Source organism: Manduca sexta, chromosome 15 (assembly GCF_014839805.1).
Source record: "Manduca sexta isolate Smith_Timp_Sample1 chromosome 15, JHU_Msex_v1.0, whole genome shotgun sequence".
Taxonomy (NCBI): Eukaryota; Metazoa; Arthropoda; class Insecta; order Lepidoptera; family Sphingidae; genus Manduca; species Manduca sexta.
This window is the reverse complement of record NC_051129.1, coordinates 8,928,170-8,941,614: the sequence shown is the minus strand read 5'-3', so window position 1 is coordinate 8,941,614 and position 13,445 is coordinate 8,928,170. Positions and strand designations below refer to the sequence as shown.

The window sequence follows — 13,445 nt, the reverse complement described above, 5'->3', positions numbered from 1 at the left end:
TAATTTTATTCCGAATCAATGATAGTCAAAATAAGGCATGTCAAACTAATTTTATTCTGATTGAATAATTCGCTGTCTTTCTGAAAGCGATTAGGAATTTAAGTCGTTTATTGAAATAGGTTATTTTACCAATCACTTATAAATAGGGGATATACGATATTTTCAATAATGGAATCTATTTTTAGGCGGTTAAAGTTGGGTCTTGTGGGCTGGAAAGTACTTTTTTGTTAAAGTTCTCGTTGGTGTTAGTTATTGCGATGTATATTCATAAACTATCCAGTTATAAGTGTCCAGTGGCATCGCTTACCATCAGGCGAGCTGCTTGCTCGTAGTATTATTTAGTTGCATAAAAACATACAAATATTACGAACGACGATTACGAACAACCAAGCATACATTATGCCTTACCACGATAAAAATCAATAACGTTCCAAATTCAAACAATCCAATTTGAAATTCGAATGAAATTCCTAGATGGTAAAAATGCCAGTATCAAATTGGCAAATGCCCAATCCAGATTGATCCTTATTACATCTTATCACAAGGACTAGGCTATAACAATTTGTGGCAGAGTAAAGGGCCTACTTAAGGAAAGACTACAACGTTAACAAAACGAGCTTTTGAGGTTGAATTTAAAGTGAAGTGGATGAGAAAATTACAATAGGCCATATTGAGGAACAAAGTATTATGTAACAATAATTTTCTTACAACAAGAAAAAAAGCGGTGGTGGCCTAGTTGGGTATGGAACTGATTCCGATGTCGAGACGAATTTTCGCATATTTAAATCCCAAGGTCACACACGTCTGACTATTCTAAAATTATGTAAGTATTCTTTGTGAATTATCGCTTGCTTTAACGGTGACTTGACTCGCGAAGTTCTCTGTAGGAATTTTGAGGGTGTGTGAAGTCTCCTAATTCGCACTTGACCGGCGTGGTGGATTAAGACCTAATCCCTCTCAGTAGTACAGAAGGCCTGTGCCCAATAGTGGGACAATATTATAATACAGGGCTAATATTATTAGAAAAAATGAATATGGGCAAATTTTTCAAATCTGTAAAAGGCTTAGAGTTACACATCAAATAAATAGCCTAACTTGTGGTCCGTTTCACAATGTTCAAGTAAATTTTATCCGCCCGTTAACGCATCGGACTGTAAATTGAACGTAATTATATATCTGACCCTAAATTTTATTTGATAGCATTAAATAACAAATTTATGTACAAAGTATTTTATTGCCATTTATTTGCGAGTATAAATTAGACTTTTACTTGCAAAAAAACGTTATAATCCACATTTGAAAAATGACCAATTATCGAATGCAACTTCGACTTTGTTGTAATTACCGAAAATTTATGTTGCATTCGATAATTAATGTTGTGGATTACAAAATCAATTTAAAAGTTTTTTGCACCTGCGTCATTATAATTCTAAAGGTGGGATATATCTTACTGCAATATTACAGCACTAATTAAATATGTACATGCATATGTATTATGCATGTATGTAATGCGGCATGCATACAATAAACCCTTTTATTTTCTCTCTTTCTTTCTTTCACCAGCATAATTATTATTATGAAATCATTCGACACTTAAAAAAGCAACTAGTTTATTATTTATATTTTTTTACAAGTACAATTGTTATTTAAGGAAAAGGAAGCTCAGAAGTCAGGAAACTTAATTTGTATTATTAAAACTTGTGAAAATAAATATTATTATATTATTTTAATTGGCTGGCATTATAGTTAAAATTTGATTTTCCACTTTGTCCAGAAGGAAACAGTATTATCGTATAATTACACTCGTGGACAAAAGTATCAGTCTTAAAATCCAGCCCAATTTCCAATATATTATGATGAGCTTCTGATGAAATCCTAAACCCGTTATAAATCACTGCGACATTAGGTTCATTTTTGCAAGCTCGCTGACGGTCATTCTATTATCGCCTTTCGGTGACAATCCATTACAAACGTTGGGTATAAATCTCAGTTCTTTTAAAATCTAAATGCGATTCGAGGAACGTTTGGGCGTTATACAGAAAATGTTAGTTTTATTCACATTTTTGTCACAAGTAGCTGGACAAAATCAAACCTTCAGATCGCCTGCGTTTAGTTTAAAGTAAATAATTTGTTTCTTCATGTGAAATAAATTCTTAACGTTTTAAATAATTTTGTAAAAAAAATTGGTTCAAACACAAAATGTATAAGCGATTTGAAGTATCGATTTTTATAATGATTTCTTATGTTTACGCGAATGTTAGACATTGAAATTAAACTAATTTTCGGATTCAAGACACTGTGAACTCATTCTGCGTAGATCGGACCACCAACAGCAAACATTTTTAAAAAGTTGTATATTTGAAAAATGTAGGTAGATATTGTAACTTTGACTTTGCGGATGAACAACACCTCAGTCCCCCCCGTGACCATGGAGGCTGCAAAGTCTTCGAAACGTCGGGAGAAAAATAAAAAACAAAAAACCGCGATAGAATCCGGAAAATAGATTTAATTCAATTTGGCTGTAAGCTTAATAAAACGGATCAACAGACTATGACGTAGACAATATATTGATATTTGTACGGGTCACCGAACATTTGTATTGATTCACTACCATCATAAGCAAATATCACTTACATTATACGAAATATTCACTAGCATCATAAGCAAATATATATAGCATTACACGAAATATATTTTTTTGAATTCGGTTCCAATTAAAGCCCACATCGGAATGGTTGTTTTATCATTAGGAAATCGTTCCCTTATCATAATTCTGTATTATACACATATTCTATATGTGCATGTATAACGCACTACACTATATATTTGAATACCTCCATATTATTTTGGCCCGACTCGGGATTCGAACCCAAGACCTCAGCGCGGTAGTCGTACTACTACTGTGTACAATAACTACGCCATCGAGGCAGTCCTAACAAAAATGCAAACCTAACAATATACCTAATAAAAATGTAACGGAAATAAGTAACAGTAACTATTATTTACAATCTGTCAAAGTAAGCTATATATTGAATATTTATAAATAATTATAATTTAAAGCCACAATTCACTCTGATTTGAAGTCGTGCAAGCATTCCGGAAAATAGAATCGAAGCGAACTCCAAACACAGCGCGCACCTACATTCGTGAGTGCCTAGCTCTATGTGATCAGTGGTGTGGCCAAACGTTGTGAGTTAGGCGGGACGTTTCCTTTATGTTAATCAATAGAAATATTGAGCTTAAAGCTTAAGCTGCTTCAACTTATTGTATAATTTTACATTATCTCGTATAATTGTTAAATCGATTGTTTTATGAGTCTTTTGTCTGTTCTTTGAAACAGACATAAAATACAAGACAAAATGATATAATTATATTATCCAGAAAATGGAAATGGCTACGATGAATAAAGTATACAATAAAAACATGAAAAAATTATCAAAACGACACATGTAGAAACCATTTAAAAAAGAGCCCCTTTCCCACATTTCGTAAATCACACTTCAGTAATCGAATATTTAAATGGCAATAAATCTGAAACAACGATTCCATCGCTGCCCTCGTCATTCAACATGGCCATCCTACATGTAGCAGAAAATAAAATGTTCGCAGTGGAATTACTTTCAGTTCAGGCTTCGATGTCATGAAAGCCGAGGTGAGCTACAAACTCACTCCTGACCCGCAGTATTTTTAATTAAAAACATTTTCGCGAATCGAAACTCACTGACCTTTCTCTATCGTTGGTTTTTGTTGTGCGAGTGATTTGGTAAGGGTTTTGTCGACAATTTGTGGAGGATTGATAGTTTGTATTACAAACTAGCTGACCCAACAGACGTTGTCCCGTCTTAACTATGAATTTACAGCGCGTCTGTCAATCGCTGACAGTAATTTCAAAGAATTGACAGTTATATAAAATTCATGTTTTCGTAAAGTTTTCTTAAATTTTCTAATTTTCCGCGCAATTTTTTGAATTTTTTTCTTTCGTAAGAACCTTCTCCTGACAATAACAAACACAACAAAAAAGAATTAGTGAAATCGGTCCAGCCGTTCACGCGTGATGGCGTGACCAAGGGAAATAGGGATTCATTTTTATGTATATAGATTGGAGGTTATTTACTTTTTTTTGTAGATTATTTTTTCATTATATCTCATTGCCAGCCAATGGTAATATTTTGGAATAACGATGGTCGTACATTAAATGGGGCGATGCCCCATCTATGTATGCATTTATAAGTGTTAACCGAATAAACGAGTAATTATGTTTTTTCTTGGTAAAAAAAAACCAAACAAATTTGCTAATTAAAAACATATTTTTACTGTGGGAATTTGGCTCTATTATGTTCTCTCCTTTAACATCCGACAGTCATAAAGTTATTATATTAATCCTACATGTACAATACATACATACATACATAACATCACGCATTTTATCCCCGAAGGGGTATGCAGAGGCGCAACTAGGGCACCCACTTTTCACCAAGTATGTTCCGTCCCATGATGTGATAGGGGGCGAGCCCATCGCCATATCGGGCACAAATTCCAGACTCCGGGCTGATACTGAGCAGAAAAACCCAAATATCACTTTGCCCGACCCGGGATTCGAACCCAGGACCTCAGAGCGCTATTGTACCGGACATGCAATACAACTACGCCACCGAGGCAGTCAATACAATACAATATACATAATTTTAGTATGTAAGTAAATATATTAACACAAACATATGATTTCTTCAACAAATCTAATCATATCACGCTCACTTGAAACTATTAAAATTTCAATTTAACATGTATTTCGTCTATTTTAGTTCAAATCAGACGAATTCAATAAAACACTATACTTTGATCAATTCAATAATATTGCATTTTTATTAAATTAGTTACTCCACGTGCAAGGGTAACAGATTGTTACTCCATGACCTGCAAAAATAAAATCTAAGTTAATAGCTATAAGAGCCACAATACAAACGTCATAATTTAAACTAAAATAGCTTACACCGCTACTATCAATGAAATAAACTGGTCTTTAAAAACAGAGTACGTTGAGGAAACATGATCTCGGAGTAATCCCATTGTTTCACGATTAATGCTAAATTGTGATATAAGCAAGCAATTGTGGAACATAAAAAAATGCATTTCAAGCTATCTTATCCATATTTGGAAGTCTTGTGGGGTTTAGCAGTCAGTAATCTTGAACATCGGTATTATCCCATGATCCAGTTTAACCACATAAAACCCTATCGCAAATTTGAACTGCACTCTGCAAAGATACATAAGTAAAAATAAAATATTTTTCGTTAAAATGCATATCACATTCGGCTATATTGCAAATGAAATCGCGAGCCAACGCCGAAAGCCAATACGTTGATCTAGATAAATATTGCCCTGCCTTCGCAACTAAAATTCATATGAAAAAAATAAAAATGTGTCTTATTTATTCTTAAAAGAGTTTATTTTTTGCATTCAAATCTAATAGTAAATTGTCGGTGAACTAATCCTGAAATCTAAATCGGAAACATGGTCATAGTAATTATCATTTATATTAAACCTTTATCACACCCGATTGTTGTAACAAATTCATTAATTTGCATATATTTTAAGAAAGGAGAATAATAAGAAAAATATCCATCCTCTTTTCAATAAACTATATTATAATTAAGTTCTTTTTTGCATAAATATTAGTACCTAACATTGTTTTGTACTTCCCAAAAAGTATAAATGCTAAAAAAGAATTCCCTTTCCGTGAACGAACTAAAATTACATTCCGAGACTTCAATTCTGACACGTAATTAGATCTAGTTTCCTACGAATTGAACTCGCTTTGACAAAGATGCTTGCCGTCGAGCGTCGCTGCGCTTAAAACGTAATGAATTTCAACACCTCGCTTGAGTGCCTCTCGACATACGGGTTGATATTCATAGACTGAGAACTACGGCATGCTGTATTCCGAGAACAACTTAGACTGTTACTTATACGTATTACTTACAATGACGTTTTACAAATAGACGCGTCATACACTAACAAAATTGCATATAAAAACAGCGCAGTATTTACTATAGTTACAGCCCTAGCGACTGGCATTTATACGGCCCGAGTTTGCCCGAATGGGCCCGAACGTCGACCGCTTCGTCGCCATGACAGTCAAATAATATGCATTTATTAGTTAAAAAATAAGTTAAATAGTGTATACTTATTACTAACGTATGAAATGGAACGTTTATTTCATTCACAGTTGGAGTATAATTTGTACATCGTCTAAAAACACAGGAAGGCATTTTATTTATAAAAATACAAAAGTTAGTAAGCCGACTAGCGACGACAGTGGTTGGAGGTTGACTAAGCGAATGTCGGGCAATTACCTTACTTTCGTCTTGACAGTATTGAGCTCGGACAACGTATCTATGTAATAAAACATCTTAGATTACTTAACTTTATTTTGATATTTGATTCATCATCATTATTTCAACCGGGAATCGTCCACTGCTAGACATAGGCCTCCCCCATTGAGCGCCATAGGGATCGATTCTAGACCGACCTCATCCATCGGATGATATTTGTTTTCTTGCATCTAAAGACCAAGATATCGTTGTCTTTTTCATACTAGATAAGGTTAAGTGGGTATTATTACTTAAGAGCTAACACGCTAGTGCGCTCTCAACGCATCGGGCCAATTGAGAACAAAAAGAAAAGAAGGAAGAAAAGAAGGCCGTGGTTGGTCCGTGGCCTTAGAAAACGTGCTTTTATTTAGATTATAATAATTATAATATTGTAGTAATATCTTGACTACATCACATTTAATAAAGAAATTAGGTGTTTTAGACGTACTCCGGGTGAACTCGCTGTAAGTTTGTTGCATAAGTATAAGTAGTTTTGTATTTGTATTGTCAATTTAACATTATTGTAAGTTCCGTTTCAAATTAACCAATTATATAGAGTTTTAGAAAACTCGTTCTTATCTTTTTGAGGAACTGAAGGTTTATTTACATTTATCTATGATCTTTTTTTATAATCATAATACATGACATAATGAAGTTTTTCGTCACATATAATTTATCTTACCCTTAAAAAAACGATTAAGTACTTGTTTAATCGTTTTTTAAAATACTTACTTTTATAGTGTAACTCCGCACATTTACATCATAACACCAAATCTTTGATGCAAACAATCCAAATAGCGAAAACTGAAACTAGCATATAAGTTTCAAGAGCAGTTAACTTAATGCGACAATATTTGAAATAAACTCGCCAGCGATCCTATTCTGCCAAACAATTCAGTTCATGGAAAAGCAACAATCGACATAACAAGAATATATTACACTTGTGTCGTGCGGTATTTCCTGATTCCAGCCATTATAAAATGATCCACTTTCTCTTGGAAATTATTCGAAACAGCAATCGTTGCAGGTGTCAAGGGAAGTTGGACGTGTAAGCTATCCTTTGGCTAACTTCGTTTTAAATTTAGTGCATCAGAACGCATGCGCAGCATGGCACGAGTTGCGCGTACGCATCTTCGGCATTCCGGTTTTGTGTTACGATATTTTATTTAATTGACAAGGGCGATGAACTAATGTAACCAAAAACAGTGCATTTAAATCTGATGATTTTATTTTTGTAAAGTATTTTCTAGACGTCTGTAAAAATGTCTAAAATGCTTTAAAAAGGGGAACAATTCATATTTCAACCAAAAAAACAAAATTTCGCGATATTGAAAATTAATTGTTTTTTTAATTTAAAAAACGTGAAGCCGTCGAAAAGTTGTCAGTCATGATAAAATTTATATACCGTGTATTAATTTGTGTTGTGGCACAGGGTGCGTTTCAAGAACTCAAGTTGTACGGATCTCCAACTCAAGCTGAAGTGCAATGTGTCAACACTTTTGAGGTAAGTCATTTAAATTCATTTAGTACTTACACTGTTTGGTTTTATAAAAGTCATTTAAAAAAATGCATTTGTTAGATGAACATCAATTTTAAAATTAGGTGTACATTATTTATGTTTAAACAAAATCAATATAAATTAATATTTTGTTATGTTTGAGTTATATTTATTTACTACACTTATATCGTTGTGTTTATATTTTCTTGTTTGAATAAATATCAAATTCTAAATTTAAATTTAAAATCAATTGTTAGTGAACTTCGCATACATTATCACAAATTAAATTTATTATTTGCCAAATTAAAAAAACAAATAAAGGAAAACACCATAGTGATTGAACTATATTCAATAATTGCCACGTAAATATGACATTTTTGACATTTGACAGGAAATTGGTAAAGGCAGCGACGGCGATGAGATTGACATTGACAATTTCTTGGTGATTACAAACAATTTATACGTTAATGTTTGCTTTACACTAACACGTTTTGTGGTGTCAAATGTTTCACAATACTAACCTATTGGACTGAGGACAGGGTGAAATATGCCTATATTTGTTTAGATATCTTTAATTTATTTCTACCATAGTAAAGGAACTGTAATTTTTATTTATTAAGTATTAGTACATCTATCGCTTTCATAAACTTATTGACAGCATTTTGGTTATGACATATTGTTTTCTATCTTGAGAGGACATGAAAATCTTGACTGGTCTGAACACAATGGCGAAGCAATTCTTGTTTGCGTTGACGCGCTTACGTCAAGAAACTTGCCCCATCTAAGCCTGAAGTGTCAAACTTTTAATGTATTGAAATAGAAAGTAGTACAATATTGCCGAAGAAATTATGGCTGTACTGGTCTCTGGAAGATGAATGTGTGATGTTAAGAGGTGTCTTAGAGACTCTCCATATGAGACGTGAGAGATAAGAAGATCCCACTCCATTTACCGTTAGGTGCAGAGGGATCACTGCTGTGACCATATTAAAATACAGCGGCTATGAATAAGGTCCTATGTCAAAAATGCTGGCAAAAAGTATATGAATAAGTTTTATAAGCAATAAATATGTAATGATTACACCTTGTCCTAATTTCAATCTTACTTAACCACACATAATGTGACGTCTTTCATAAAAAAATATTAACGTATGCACTAACACGATCTGCAGCTTTAACACTTACAGATTGCAATCTTTTTTTTGTTAGGTCATTGAACTCTCTATCAGAATAAACTTCTTCATTAGTGTTAGCGTTCGACTTAATGTTATAAAAACTGAAAACATGTTTGTTTATCCCTAATTTGTGAAATTAGGTTAATTAATTTTTTTTTTGTTATATTTATTTGTGGGCCTAATTATTATTATATTATTCATCTAATTATGAAATCTTAAATTACGTTCACGAATAAATTGAAAATCTTAATATATGTAAGACATAACTATAATAGTATATAAACATATCATTCATTGAAATATCTACTGTATATCTACCTATATATTATATCTTTATAGTTAAATGAACGCAAAAACAACATACTTACAAAATACCTACCTCCTTTTCAATAACTTCATTCTATTTCACTTAATTGACATGAACAAAAATTGAAAAGAAAGCATTTTATGTTTACATTTTATTTTTTCTTCTGGCGACCGTAGAACGTCGATCAAAGGTCAGCGACCTCAGTAATAAGAGGTTCAATATAATCCTATGATTGAGCCGTTGTCTAAACGAAGATAACTTTTATTAGAGCTTCAGATAAGGCAATGGCATTTTATTGTCCGCCGGCACAATAAAACAAATTGTCCGCGAAATTGACGCAAAATTAAAAACAGTCCTGCACAAGCTCGACCCTAATTGGTACGAATTGTAATGTATTTGAGTTCCCGTTGTGTAATACAGAAGTTATTTAACCCGGCGAGCGTGTGGTGAAAAAATGTAACAAGGAGTATGAGGCAGGGTATGACATACCCCTTAAAAAAATTGGCTATAAAACTTGTTTCTGAAGAAGTATTATACTATTTATTTTTTGGTATAATAAGACAATACCATCATAACGCATTGGAAATAAAACAATCGCGCCATTTTAACAATTTTATTTTTTACCTCGATGGAAATAAGTCACTTTGAATTTCAAACAAACACTTTCAGTCTCTTAAAAACTAAAAGGAACTAAAGTAAAACCAGTTTTATGAAAAAAAAACTTAATCGTATGATAGAATATGAAATAATTATCTTTATAAACTAAAAAAAATCACAAAAAACATTTAGGAACATCTTAGGAACTGGAGATAAAATCTGTGCAGTTTTTACAAAAAAACGTTGCATGCTCCACACTAATAGCCTTTCCTCAGCTTGTTCATGAGTATTTTGTCTTATGATTATTTTTGTTGGGGTAATCTCTACATTTAATAAAATGACCAGGAACATTTTGAGTCGATGAAAGTGATTCGTTGATCTGGGAAGAAATTCTCTGACGTATATAAATCGGAATATATATTTTTTGTCATTTCACATCTTCAGGTGTTCGTAAACTAAAGCCAAGCCTAAGTTACGGATGAAATCGGTCCATTTAGTGTCTTTGCCCTGATTTTCACGAAACATAGGACCCCTGGGGAGCCCGTGGGCCCCTCTCAGGGGATCCGCAAGTAAAATAAAAGTTAAAGAAAAACTATAAAGTGCACGCTTTTGCACTCTTGTATATCTAAAAATAAATACAGAAGTAAACTGCTAGTAAAAACAAATTTAAGAATCCAACTGAACAACATCAACCCAAACATTACGACTTTGGTCGCAAAAAAGGTCGCATAAGGTGGCATTAGCGGTCCGCACTAAATAAAAGTTTGCGAAACCCTGTTCTAGTAAGCACATCTTCTATCATGGACCGAAGTTGTTCTTTTCTATTTTCAACATCCATTTTCTATTAAAATCTACAATTAAACAAAGAAAATAAGTTAAAATAGCAGAAAAAGCAATTTTAGTTTTTGTCACACCAGCTATGAGGCGGGGTATCACGTACCCGAACTCAGTTTGCAAGCGTGTAACTCGAATGCAGGTTGCCGCGACACTGTGATCACGCCACTATTACCTTCCGCAACCCTGTAACTCCAGCTACTCAAAGAGACTATAAGTTTGAAAGTCAGGCGCAAAAAATATACGCCAGTAATTAACATGGGGGGTATGACATACCCCGCCACATGCTCGCCGGGTTAACATGATATGTGTTATATATTCATACATAAAAGGAGAAGCAGAAGTCTAGCTACTTACTTTTATCCCATAATGAAGTAATTACTGGTGGTCTCTATATGTGGGAGAGCAGTGTGTAGACACTATTGTGTTTGAAGAACATTAATTTAGACAGTGTAACTATAGGACATAATAAGGCTTAAGGTTATAGCTTAAGGTCCATTTTCATACATTTTGTTTCACCTTTAATCTGGGTAACTAAACAAGTATTGGCAAGTAAAGAATTTAAATTCACGTCTAGTTAGTGATTAGTTCTCGCAGTTGAAAGAAAAACGTAAAAATAATTAATATGCATGGATATTTCGGCCTTTACTAGCTAGACGTGAATTTAAATTCTTTACTTGCCAATACTTGTTTAGTTACCCAGATTAAAGGTGAAACAAAATGTATGAAAAATGGACCTTAAGCTATAACCTTAACATCTCCTGTCTCAGAATGGAGAGCGCAGTGGAATACCAAACAATACTTTGTAATTCAATGTGTTGCTACAGTTTATGGGCGGTCGTATCGCTTATCATCAAGAATATCTTACCATCATGCCAAGCTCGTCTCGTCATTCAAAGCAATAACAAAAAAAGGTTTAGCACATATTATCGTAATTTCGTCGCATATTCTCCAATTTTCATATGGAATTTTATAGCTGATGCGTTATTATGATTAAATGTTTACAACTAAGGCCTCTTGGAGATGAAATTCCAAAAATCAGTTTACGTCACAAAAGAACAGAAGGAACTCGGGTGCAAAAATTTATGGTATTGATAGTCTGATTAAAGCTTTGTCTTATCCGTAAATAAGAATGATTTATTGTGTAAAATAAAATTGTTATAATATTACTCATTAATATTATTATTAGTATTAATATCCAGTCTCAGTTGTTTTATAATCAAAGGTGTTTTATTTTTATATATTTAAATTTTTTTTCTTAACCTAGCGCCTTGTGGTTGTCTGTCATTCCAATTGCAATTATTCCAGTATTTATTTTTTATTACTTAAATTTGTGGGTAATATTGTTAATTTTGTTGGCAACCCTGAATCAATATAACAAAATAAAATTTCTTAGTTTATTTTTACTTATGCTAATGTAAGTTATGCACCAACAACGGAATTTAAATGAAGGCAAAAAGCGCAAGAATTATTCTCTGACCGAAATATAACCTTGAATGCTGTTTTTTGTTTCAAATGTCTTTATTGTCATTCTGGCTATTTCGTGTTTAGGGCTCAATGTTTTGGTTTAAATTGTTTTTGCCATATGACTTAAGTTTGCTAGTGTTAGAATACATTTTATATCCGCCCGAATAGCGACCACCGTGCACAAGGTGTTAAAACCCGCCATAATGGGCCACGTAAATGTGTCGCGTTCCGGGACCAGCCTGTGTATATTTAGTTCCAACAGGCCGGCATAATTATGCCGACCTTCGAGAGGTAATCACCTCTTGCCAGACGCAATTCTATTGAACCCAACTCCACTTACATTCAGTGGGATCACGTTCCCGTTCATATACAAAAAAGTAAAAAAATGGTTGTGTATAATGCACAAAGATTCGTAGATAAAAGAATATTTCAGCTAAATAGTATTCTTAAACTCAACAGAATTGCGTTTCGTCTCACAATAAATTAATTGACTCGTGATTAAAGATTAAAGATGTGTAAGATTGCCTCGCGAACACCGCGTAAAGTAAAATCAATTTTAATCTATCAGATGGCTCATTGCTGCGACTGACATGTTCCGAGGTAATAGATTAGAAAATTTTATCCTTGTATATCCATAATTCTAGATTTTCTTATAAGTGTTTTGATAAGGTAGTATTAATTTGTTTGATTAATCTTTAGTTTAGATTAATAAATGTAAAGCATGGGAGCGTACTGTGAGGTTTAATAATTCGAAAATGGATTTTCACTTTTGACTATTAACCGCCATTTTCAATAAACGATCCAAATAACTTTTTTCGATCTACCTTAAAATTGGAAAATCAGAGCAAAGTTTTTTTTGTCATGCTCACAAGAGAATAGCTTTTTTCTATCTACATACCTTAAAAAATCAGAGCAGTTTCTCTTGACATGCTTACAAAAGAATTACTTATCTGGTTTATTCTCGTAATCCGATTGAAGATCGAGATTGGGATCATTTGTTAAAGACGGCTGTAAAACTCATGGAACTATGAGACGATCGTTTTAAACCGAAAACGAGGTGCAAACAACATCAAACAATAAAACCATAACTGCTAATTGTATAATTAACTCCTTGTAATCACTATAAGGCTCTGAAAGTTAATACGAGTTGGCAACCTTAATTAAGTAATGAAATCATCATAGCATGTCTATTTTAAAAC

General features: G+C 33.2%; 1 protein-coding gene across 2 annotated transcripts in view; it reads left to right on the top strand.

The window, feature by feature from the left end:
• The window catches only part of LOC115451089 (collagen alpha-1(XVIII) chain), a 212,849-nt gene that overhangs the window by 150,707 nt on the left and 48,697 nt on the right, over positions 1-13,445 (top strand). For both annotated transcript variants that reach the window (XM_037438829.1, XM_037438828.1), the window contains exons 4-5: positions 7,804-7,875; positions 8,261-8,311. In XM_037438829.1, coding sequence (XP_037294726.1) covers positions 7,804-7,875; positions 8,261-8,311 — 123 coding nt within the window. The remainder of the gene's footprint in view (positions 1-7,803; positions 7,876-8,260; positions 8,312-13,445) is intronic.